At 36.3% G+C, this 11,968-nt stretch overlaps 1 protein-coding gene across 3 annotated transcripts in view; it reads left to right on the top strand.

Moving 5' to 3' along the window:
• The window catches only part of WDR91 (WD repeat domain 91), a 109,476-nt gene that overhangs the window by 2,403 nt on the left and 95,105 nt on the right, over positions 1 to 11,968 (top strand). For 2 of the 3 annotated variants that reach the window (XM_053718976.1, XM_053718977.1), the window contains exons 2-3: positions 2,070 to 2,215; positions 4,825 to 5,004. In XM_053718976.1, coding sequence (XP_053574951.1) covers positions 2,093 to 2,215; positions 4,825 to 5,004 — 303 coding nt within the window. In that variant the 5' untranslated portion in view covers positions 2,070 to 2,092. The remainder of the gene's footprint in view (positions 1 to 2,069; positions 2,216 to 4,824; positions 5,005 to 11,968) is intronic. The other variant, XM_053718978.1, reaches the window with a different exon arrangement.

Below are 11,968 nucleotides of genomic sequence, written 5' to 3'. Positions count from 1 at the left end.
TGCCACCATTTCACCGCCAAAAGCAATCAAATTAAAAAAAAATTGTTCACTTTTTCAAACTTTAGGTTTCTCACTAAAATTATTTACAAACAGCTTGTGCAATTATGGCACAAATGGTTGTAAATGCTTCTCTGGGATCCCCTTTGTTCAGAAATAGCAGACATATATGGCTTTGGCGTTGCTTTTTGGTAATTAGAAGGCCGCTAAATGCTGCTGCGCATCACATGTGTATTATGGCCAGCAGTGAAGGGGTTAATTAGGTAGTTTGTAGGGAGCTTGCAGGGTTAATTTTAGCTTTAGTGTAGAGATCAGACTCCCACCTGACACATGCCACCCCCTGATCCCTCCCAAACAGCTCTCTTCCCTCCCCCACCCCACATTTGTCCCCGCCATCTTAAGTACTGGCAGAAAGTCTGCCAGTACTAAAATAAAAGGTATTAAAAAAAACAAACATTTTTTTTAAGCATATTTACATATGCTGCTATGTAGGGTCCCCCCTTAGCCCCCAACCTCCCTGATCCCCCCAAAATAGCTCCCTAACCCTCCCCCTCTACCTTATTGGGGCCATCTTGGGTACTGGCAGCTGTCTGCCAGTACCCAGTTTGCAAATAAAAATGTTTTTTTTTTTGTTATTTGTTTCTGTAGTGTAGCTTCCCCCCCCACAGTCCAATATCCCACCAGCCAAACCGATCACTAAATAAATATAACTACCCCTTTGATCCCCACTTCTAACTAAAAATTTTCTGTAGCGCAGTGGTTCCCACCCGCTCCCTCCCCGTGCACGCGCCTGCCCGGCCTCCCCGTGCACGTGCGCGCGTCCGTGCGCGCCCCCCGATCGTCCCCGCCCCCGATCCCGCCCCCCTCCGCATCACAAAGGCCATCGATGGCCGCCACCCGCATCCCACACCGGCTCCCACCCACCAACGAACTTAGCCGTTAATGTCCGGTGCAGAGAGGGCCACAGAGTGGCTCTCTCTGCACTGGATGGCTAAAAATGGTTATTGCAGGATGCCTCGATATCGAGGCATCACTGCAATAACCGGAAAGCAGCTGGAAGCGAGCAGGATCGCTTCCAGCTGCTTTCCACACCGAGGACGTGCAGGGTACGTCCTCAGGCGTTAACTGCCTTTTTTTTTGAGGACGTACCCTGCACGTCCTCGGTCGTTAAGGGGTTAAGTTGAAAAGAACAAACAGCCCCACGATACTTATATGCAGCTGTGAGAGACTTACGTGTGTGCCTACCCACAGTGAATGGTGAGAGTTCATATGGTTACACTCCTTTGTATTTGCAGCAGAGATCGTTACATATTTTCAAAGTGCAATAATATTACCTTGACTTCCCTTCAGGTCTGTATATATATTACGGCTCAATTCCGCCTTCCTTTTTGCCTTCAAGGGGAAATTTTCAACATTCCAAGGCAACAAAAACAGCAAACTGCCGCGTCTCTTACTCAAATACCACTACAGAGTGTCCACTTCCTCGTAAAGCGCTGTATTATGTTCACAGCGTTTTTCTCTTTGCAGTACAAATTCTGCGGCCTTAACCGCACTCAAGGCTTGCTGCTAGGCTGCTGGATAATTAGTTTACCACTATGCACACACTGCATACAAAAACTGCTGCTTTTTCTTAGACAGGGTTCTGTGAGTGATCCATTAGTTGCCTACGCGCGTTTCACCCATAATCCTTAGCATGGAAGTACTTTGCTTCATCAGGGCCTATGATGCCACCCAGTTTGCAAAATTGTTTGTGGAGTGTATATATATATATATATATATATATATATATATATATATATATATATATATATATATATATATATATATATATATATATATATATATATATATATATATATATATATATATATATATATATACACACACTCACACAACTTTGTGCATTTACAGCTGTTTTTGTTTTGTTTGTTTTTTACAGAGATCGTACAAAAGCACACACTTATGTATAGGGCATCAGAGCTGAGAAATATTAGCAAAGGTCTATCTGCAAATTACCTGCTTTTTATTGTATTAATACTTTTTTATGCTATTTTCTTTTCTTTATTGAAAAGGATCACAGGTACTATTCCCTGTGATGACGTCAGCAGTGGAACGCACAGATGAGCTGGTCAGAGAATACCTAACGTTTAGAGGATTTACCAACACTTTAAAACACTTTGAAGCTGATATTAAAACCGACAAGGAGAAAGGATTTCGTGTAGGTCTTCTTCAAAACCTAATTCAGTAAATATCGTGTCACATGTAAAGTTCTTTCTAATTTATTACATTTGAATACACAAAAAAAGTCTTTGCAACATGGTTAGATCATATTTCTAATCTGCAATGTCCGGGCAAAATAAATAAACCTTTTAAAAGGTTTATTCTTTTGTAAATTGCTGTGACAATAACACATTAAGAAACAACTGGCAACATTTATACCCACTATTTCAGGTATTACTTTAAAGGGTCAGTAAAGTCAAAATTTAAAGTTTCATGATTCAGATAGAACTTTCCATTTTACTTCTATTATCTAATTTGCTTTGTTCTTGTAGTATCCTTTGTTGAAATGTATTGCTTGGTAATCTCAGGAGCAGCAAAGCACTACTGGGAACCAGCTGCGGTTTGTTCGCTGCACGTATATGGCTCTAGTTGTTGGCTCGCCTGCTGTGTTCAGCTAGCTCCCAGTAGTGTATTGATGCTACTTCAAAAAAGGATACCAAGAGAATGCAGCAAATTTGATAATTCAAATAAATTGATAAGTTTTTTTAAATTGTATGCTCTGTCTAAATCCTGAAAGAAAAGAAAAATTGTTTCACTTCCCAACTGAGACCACACACCTACACCATAGAAACATGGTATTTTCTTTGTGTGGACAGTTTTTTTTATTTTTTTGCTTTATGACTTTTTGTTTGTTTGTTTGTTTATAGTGCCAGGAAGGATAACACACTTTCTGGTACACATTATCGAAATGTATTTTATTCAGCTTATTTAGGGCTAGATTTCTTCAAGGCTCTGCTCGTGTCGGAGGTAGCGTGAGTATTACAGGTTAAAAGTAAATGCATTCGCTTGAGCGCAATTGAATTTATCGTGCGTCGGGATAGCGCAACTTCACAGCTCTTGTTAACCGTTATGCTCAACTAAAAAGTTGCACAAAACACGTAAAAAAAACCCCCAAAACATTTAAAAGTACAGTTACACTCATAATACGATTTTTTTTTTTATTTTTTTAAATAAGTTATGAGGTCTCAGGAGTTAGGAAAAAGATAAGGCGGCAAAGCACTGTAACATAGAGATATAAACATGTTGTTTGTGTATGTGTGTATGTCTTTACATATAAATACATAAATATGTATTCATAGACATATAAGTGCATTGGAGCCTTTTGCAGTCAAGTAGCTGAAAACATGTAAAATCATGCTTATGCAATATTCATATTTAATAATGTATGTATTTAATTGATTTTTTTTTTACATTCCAATGTTCTTCCCATAGGGAAATATGTTCTAAATATATATATATATATATATATATATATATATATATATATATATATATATATATATATATATATATATATATATATATATATATATATATATATATATAATATATATATATATATATATATATGTATATATACACGCCAAAAACCATTAGATATATTTATTCACAAATTCATATTTCTACATATAACATATTCTTCTATGTGAAGAACATTGGAATGTGAAATGTTTATTTTTTATGTCGGGTTAGTGCATTTGAGAAAACGCACTCTTGTTTGCACATAATTTTTTATGTTAGTTTCCCTCCCCCCCCCATTCACCCTCTATTGAAGTCCATGGGGAATACGTTAACGCAGTCATGATATTTTAAGTTCGACCTTATTGCTCACGTCGGGTTAGTGCTTGTGCAAAATCTTTTGTAATATGTGCGCTACCCTATAATTAGCATCACTTGTAATCTAGCCCTTAATGAGTTTGAGAACCTTACTCTGTTATATTAAAGGGACTGTAAAGTCAATATTAAATCAAATTGATGGGGTAGATCATTAAATTGTAAACAACTTTCCAGTTTACTTCTATTATCAATTTTGCTTAGTTTTCTTAATATCCTTTGTTAAACCCTAGATGAGCTCAGGAGCGTGCATGTGTCTTAAGCCATCTGGCAGCAGTGTTTGCAACATTGTTTATAGCATTGTTATACATAGTTAACACTGCTATCATAGACTGCTATAGACACATGCATGGTCCTCAGCTCCTATCAGCCTACCTAGGTTTAGTCTTCAACAAAGAATACCAAAAGAACAAAGCAAAACTGATAATAGAAGTAAATTATAAAAGATGTTTAAAATGTTCATGATTCAGACAGAGCATGTAGTTTTATCTATAAACATGCTTTTATGTGCTGTCTTAGAGACGTTAAAGGGACAGGAAAGTAAAAAAACATTTGGTTCAGAACTTCAGATAGAGCATGTAGTTTTAAGAAACTTTTACATTTTACTTGTATTCGTTCTCTTTTTATCCTTTGTTGAAAAGCATATTTAGATAGGCTTAGGAGAGCAGTGCAGTACTGGCAGCTAGCTGGTGGTTGATGGCTTTTCACATATGCCTCTTGTCTTTGGCTCACCAGGTGTGTTCAGTAGTGCGTTACTGCTCTGGAGCTAATTTTATATTTGTGTTTAGTGTTTCGTTAACGTTTCTTGCGTTAGGCTATAATTTTATTTCATTATTATAATACCAAAGCTGTGCAATAAAATTCTAGGTGGGGATAGATTCTCTGACATTAACATTCTACTGTGTTCATGTGGTTTTGTGTTGTAATTTCTAGGTGGATAAAATAGTGGAACAGCTTCTGCAGTTCATACAGAGTTATGATCTGAGCGGGCTGCTTGATTATTGGGCCTATCTGGAAAGACGCCTCTTCAGCCGTCTGGAAGATGTTTACCGACCGACTATTCACAAGCTGAAGACCAGCCTTTTTCGTTACTATCTTGTGTATACGGTGCAGGTAAATGCGCTTTATTGGCCCCCTTTGTTCTTTGCCATCAAGTTTAAAGGAACATTGTTTCTATCATGTATATGAAAGAGTAACAGTTAAAGGGAAATAAAAACAGCTGAAGATTGAATTAGCATATACAATAATAACAATGCTCCGCTGGTCCCAAACGGTACTTCTACTGTGTGTTTAACCCTTTTGTGAGTGTTAAACACACATTATTGTATGGTTGATAGTCTTATAATTACATGCTGTAATGAATTGTATGTATGTTATTTTAGACAATTATAGCCCTTTAACCTTTTGCCGCCGTTATGCCATTGTATTCCGTCCAAACGGCGCTGGGCTTTAGCGCTGTTAAGACGGAATACAACGTTATAGCCAATGGCTGTCCTGAAGCCTACTGCGCTTCCTGGATTTGATCATGGTCTGGAGGGCGTTGCTAGCGTTAAAGTGATGCCCCCCAGACCCGATCCAATAATTGAAATTTCATTGTGATTTCAATTTGTCTACATTGGAACAGTTCTTCCGATGTAGACACTTTAACCTCTGCCGGAAAGGGTTAATTGTTGCACATTGCTGATTGAAAAATAAAGCATTGTAATACATTTTGAAATATTTTTCATTATTGCTTATGTAGACTGTTGTAAATTCTTCTTGTATATGTGTATCAAAACATTGTATCGGACAAATAGATTTATTTGTTCATTAGAAAAATAACACCCTACAAAGCAGAGCAATATTTAAAGGGACATGAAACATTTTTCTTTCAAGATTTAGATACAGCATACAATTTTTAAACAACTTTCCAATTTTACTTCTTATCAGTTTTGCTTCATTTTCTTGGTATCCTTTATTGAATGAGCAGCAATGCACTACCGGGAGCTAGCTGAACACATCTGTAAGCGAATGACAGCAAGCATATATGAGCAGCCGCCAATCAGCAGCTAGCTCCCAGCTCCTCAGCCTACCTAGGTATTTTTTTTTAACAAAGGCTACCAAAGGAACAAAGCAAATTAGATAATAGACTCAAATTGGAAAATTGTTTAAAATTGTATCCTCTATCATGAAAGAATTTTGTGTTTCACATTCTTTTTAATATAATGTTTAGTGAATTGGGATGAAATGTTCAGTTATCAGAAGTACAAAATAAATATTAACTCCTTAAAGTGTCAGTAAACTTTAAAAATAATGTTATATAATTCTGCACATAGTGCAGAATTATATAACATTATATTAGCCAAACATTTCTAAAACCTAATATTCCCTATTAATTAAAAAAAAAAAGCGCTATTTCACAGACCCGCTTTCTGCTGAGCGGGTCTGTTATATTTACTCAGCGCATCGGGTCAGCTGTATAGTCACAGCCCGGCCCGACCGCGCCATAAGACTAAGTGTGACAGGAGCGAGCTGCACTTAGTCTTATGGCGCGGTCGGGCCAGGCTGTGACTATACAGCTGGCCCGATGCGCTGAGTAAATATAACAGACCCGCTCAGCAGAGAGCGGGTTTGTGAAACAGCGCTTTTTTTTTTTAAATTAATAGGGAATATTAGGTTTTAGAAATGTTTGGCTAATATAATGTTATATAATTCTGTACTATGTGCAGAATTATTTAACATTATTTTTAAGGTTTACTGTCCCTTTAAGGACCAGCGTTGTACCCTTAAGGACCAGCAACGTACCCTGGTTGTTGCTGCAGTCCTGGGCATCGGACAGCGGTGGGGCCGATTGTTGGTGGGTGGAAGCGTAAGGAGGGAGGTGGGTGGGCGGGCTATTGCTGGAGGGGGTGGGAGGAGGGCGGGACCGCTACGCCACGCTATACAGATAGGGAATATAAAAAAAAAAAAAAAAAAAAGCCGGGAAGTGTGGGAGGAATGGTTAATTTTTATTTTTTTATTTTTTTTAAATATTCATAAATTGAGGCAAACTGGGTACAGGCAGGCAGCTGCCAATACCTAAGATGGCGGCAAATAGGTAGAAGGGGGAGGGTTAGAGAGCTGTTTGGGCGGAATCAGGTAGGTTGGGGGGTAAAAGGGGATCATACACTGCAAAAAATATTAAAAAATAAATAAAATATATAAAAAAAAAAAGGAGCCTTTTATTTTAGTACTGGCAGAATTTTCTGCTAGTACTTAAGATGGGGGTGACAATTGTGGGGTGGTGGAGGGAAGAGAGCTGTTTGAGAGGGGTCAGGGAGGGATCAAGGGGTGGGATGTCAGGTGGGAAGCTGATCTCTACACTAAAGCTAAAATTAACCCTACACGCTACCTAATTAACCCTTTCACTGCTGGGCATAATACAAGTGTGGTGCGCAGCGGCATTTAGCGACCTTCTAATTACCAAAAAGCAATGCCAAAGCCATATATGTCTGCTATTTCTGAACAAAGGGGATCCCAGAGAAGTATTTACAACCGTTTGTGCTATGATTGCGCAATTTGGTTTGTAAATAATTTCAGTGAGAAACCTAAAATTGTGAAATAGTTAACAATTTTTTTTTTTTTTTATTTGATCGCATTTGGCGGTGAAATGGTGGCATGAAATATACCAAAATGGGCCTAGATCAATACTTTGGGTTGTTTCCTAAAAAAAATAAATATAGTTTTGATAGGTAAATATAAAAAATGCTATATTTCTATTTAAATGTAGTGATGGCAAAAATGCTCTGATCTTTTGGGGAAGTTTTTGTCTGAAGTGCCCGTTCCTTAAGGGGTTAAGTAACTTAAAGGAAAGCTGAGTGGCAAAAGTTCTTTTTTTTTTTTATTTTTTAGCATTTAAGAAATTTGCTTAAAGGGACAGTCTAGTCAAAATTAAACTTTCATGATTCAGGTAAGGCATGTCATTTTAAACAACTTTTTAATTTACTTTGTTGAAAGCTAAACCTAGGTAGTCTTATCTGCTAATTTCTAAGTCCTTGAAGGTCACCTCTTATCGCAGTGCATTTTAGACAGCCCTAGTTCATGTTTGCCATATAAATAACATTGTGCTCACTCCTGTGGCGTTATTTATGAGTCAGCACTTATTGGCTAAAATGCAAGTCTGGCAAAAGAACTGAGATAAGGGGGTTTGCAGAAGCTTAGATACAAGGTAATCGCAGAGGTAAAAGTATATTAATATAACAGTGTTGGTTATGCAAAACTGGAGAATGGGTATTAATGGGATTATCTATCTTTTTAAACAATAACAATTCTGGAGTAGACTATTCCTAAAGATTTTCTCTAAGCCATCTGAAAGAAAAAAATATTTAAAACCGTTTTACAGACCCTCATATTTTTTTTTTTTATTTGAAGGGATACTAAACCCAAATTTTTTCTTTCATGGTTTGGATAGAGCATGCAATTTTTAGCAGTATCTTTATTTGAAAAACAGGAATAAAAGCTGAGGAGCCGGCCCATTTTAGGTTCAGCACCTGGGTAGCGCTTGCTGATTGGTGGCTAAATGCTTTTTCAAATAAAGATACCAAGAGAACGAAGAAAAATTGATAATAGGAGTAAATTAGAAAGTTGCTTAAAATTGCATGCTTTATCTGAATCATGAAAGAAACAATTTGGGTTTTACTATCCATTTAAATAATAAAACATTTTTTTAAATTAAATTATTAGATGCGTGCATTCTGCAGTTTTCCTGCAAGTGGCCACCTTCTTCCGCATTCGGCATATTCTCCTATCAGCCAGTGAGCAATAGACTCTTAGTACATAATCATGCACTTCATAGGCATTTTGGTCACCAAAGATACTACTAATGTACACTAAGCCATAAAATAGCATAGTTTGTAGGTACCAATAGATATAGCCAGTGCTGTTATAGGAAAATAAACCATTGTCAGCCTTGCGCAGAAGATAACGCATAAATAACATGCCCTCTACTTTTAAATGGGAAGCAGTAGTAGAGCGCTCATATTAAACATGAATACAATCTGAAATACCACTTTCACATTTAGAGCTATTAACTTTTTTTTTTTTTTTTTTATTATTTTTATTAAATTTCCAAAACACAGACATGAACATAAAAAGAACGTCCATTAATCAAAAAGTAAAACAATATAAATTTCATATGAATTTTACAGAAGCATAGTCCTTCCAAACAAATACTTTAGGATGTTCTGCACTTATAATGTATTAGGACAAAACAACAATTCCACTAACTCAGATATGACTCGGTCCTGACAGTCTACTAAACTAGGACTGAATTCTGTCTCACTTTTACACCTACCCCATTATTCCGGCTCCTGTAATTACCTTTGATTTATATGGCCAATCTCTGCGCTGCAGAAATTTCCCATATTAACAATGTCTGTGTGTACATTTCCACAATTCTTTGGATTAAATTGATATCCTCAATTTATATGACTTATTATTATACAGACTATGACATTATCTGAGACTATAAAGTCAATAATCTATACCTAAAACCTCATCCTAACTTTAAGTGATTTAGAAAAAATATATGTCCAATGAATCAACATGATAAAAGACATAATCTCCCCTGCTCCAAGAGATTCATGGAAAGGGGCGGGGGGGGAGAGAGAGCGAGAATTTTTTTTTTTTTATTTTGACTTGCACTTAATGGCCTCGATCCGATATACAGCGTCGCCCGCAGAAGCCGGCGACGCCAAAATTTGCGCGGGTTTGGTATCCTATATACGGCGTAACCTAGAAGTTACGCTCGTATATTTCTGCCTTCGCCCGTAGTTTTTTGGGCCATAGACAGGTATACCAAACCCGCGCAGTTTGGTATCCAATATACAGCGTAATGACTTACGTGGCGAAAATGGAGAAATCTTCTCGCCACAAATTGCAGCCGTAGTAAGCCTTACGCTGTGTATTGGAGCCCCGTAACTCCCTAAACTACCTGCAAAATAAAACCTAACACCTAACGCATGCGCAATGTCAATTTACCTGTCAACTGCGATCCCCCGCCTCAATCCTTAATAAAGTATTTAACCCCTAAACCGCCGCTCCCGGACCCCGCCGCCACCTACATTAAAAATATAACCCCCTAATGTGATCCCCCTACACTGTCGCCAGCTACATTACATACCCCCTAATGTGAGCTCCTACCCCGCCGCCAGCTATATTAAACTACTCCCTAATGTGAGCTCCTACCCCGCCGACAGCTACATTAAAATTATTAACCCCTAATCTAATCCCCCTACCCCGCCGCCAGCTACATTTAAATTATTAACCCCTAATCTAATCCCCCTACCCCGCCGCCAGCTATATTAAATGTATTAACCCCTAATTTAATCCCCCTACACCGCCGCCAGCTATATTAAATTAATTAACCCCTAATATAATCCCCCTACCCCGCCGCCAGCTATATTAAATGTATTAACCCCTAATTTAATCCCCCTACACCGCCGCCAGCTATATTAAATTAATTAACCCCTAATATAATCCACCTACCCCGCCGCCAGCTATATTAAATGTATTAACCCCTAATCTAATCCCCCTAAAGTAATCACCTCTAATACCAGCCCTTAAAAGGGCCTTTTGTGTGACATTGCCCCAAAGTAACAGCTCTATTGCCAGCCCTTAAAAGGGCTTTTTGCGGGGCATTTCCCCAAAGAAATCAGCTCTTTTACCAGCCCTTAAAAGGGCTTTTTGCGGGGCATAGTCACAAGGAAATCAGCTCTTTTGCATCTAATCTAAATCCCCCTACACCGCCGCCAGCTATATTAACTATATTAACCCTAATTATATTAGGGTTAATATAGTTATAATATTATATATTAAGTATAATAACCCTATCTAACTCTAACATCCCTAACTAAATTCTTATTAAAATAAATCTAATATTATTAATTAAAATATTCCTATTTAACTCTAAATACTTACCTATAAAATAAACCCTAAGATAGCTACAATGTAATTAATAATTGCATTGTAGCTATTTTAGGGTTTATATTTATTTTACAGGTAACTTGGTATTTATTTTAACTAGGTACAATAGCTATTAAATAGTTAATAACTATTTAATAGCTACCTAGTTAAAATAATTACCAATTTACCTGTAAAATAAATCCTAACCTAAGTTACAAATTCACCTACACTATCAATAAATTAAATAAACTACAAATTAAAACTCTTTATTGTGTTTTTTCTTACAGGCAAAAGAGCTGATTTCTTTGGGGCATGCCCCGCAAAAAGCCCTTTTAAGGGCTGGTAAGGTAATAGAGCTGTTAACTTTTTTAATTTAGATTAGGGTAGGGAATTTTTTTTATTTTGGGGGGCTTTGTTATTTTATTAGGGGGCTTAGAATAGGTGTAATAAGCTTAAAATTCTTGTAATCTTTTTTTATTTTTGTAATTTAGTTTAGTTTATTTAATTGTATTTTAGTTTAGATATTTGTAGTTTATTTAATTTATTGATAGTGTAGGTGTATTTGTAACTTAGGTTAGGATTTATTTTACAGGTAAATTGGTAATTATTTTAACTAGGTAGCTATTAAATAGTTATTAACTATTTAAAAGCTATTGTACCTAGTTAAAATAAATACCAAGATACCTGTAAAATAAATATAAACCCTAAAATAGCTACAATGTAATTATTAATTACATTGTAGCTATCTTAGGGTTTATTTTATAGGTAAGTATTTAGAGTTAAATAGGAATATTTTAATTTAATAATATTAATATTAATTAGATTTAATTTAATAAGAATTTAGTTAGGGGTGTTAGAGTTAGATAGGGTTATTATACTTAATATATATAATATAATAACGATATTAACTATATGAACCCTAATATAATTAGGGTTAATATATATATATATATATATATATATAATATAATAACGATATTAACCCTAATATAATTAGGGTTAATATATATATAATATAATAACTATATTAACCCTAATATAATTAAGGTTAATATAGCTGGCGGCGGTGTATGGGCATTAGATTAGGGGTTAATCTATTTAATATAGGTGGCGGCGGTGTAGGCGGATTAGATTAGGGGTTAATACATTTATTATA

This window comes from Bombina bombina, chromosome 6, assembly GCF_027579735.1.
Source record: "Bombina bombina isolate aBomBom1 chromosome 6, aBomBom1.pri, whole genome shotgun sequence".
Taxonomy (NCBI): Eukaryota; Metazoa; Chordata; class Amphibia; order Anura; family Bombinatoridae; genus Bombina; species Bombina bombina.
The sequence above is the reverse complement of the archived record's forward strand: the minus strand, read 5'-3'. Positions and strand labels throughout refer to the sequence as shown.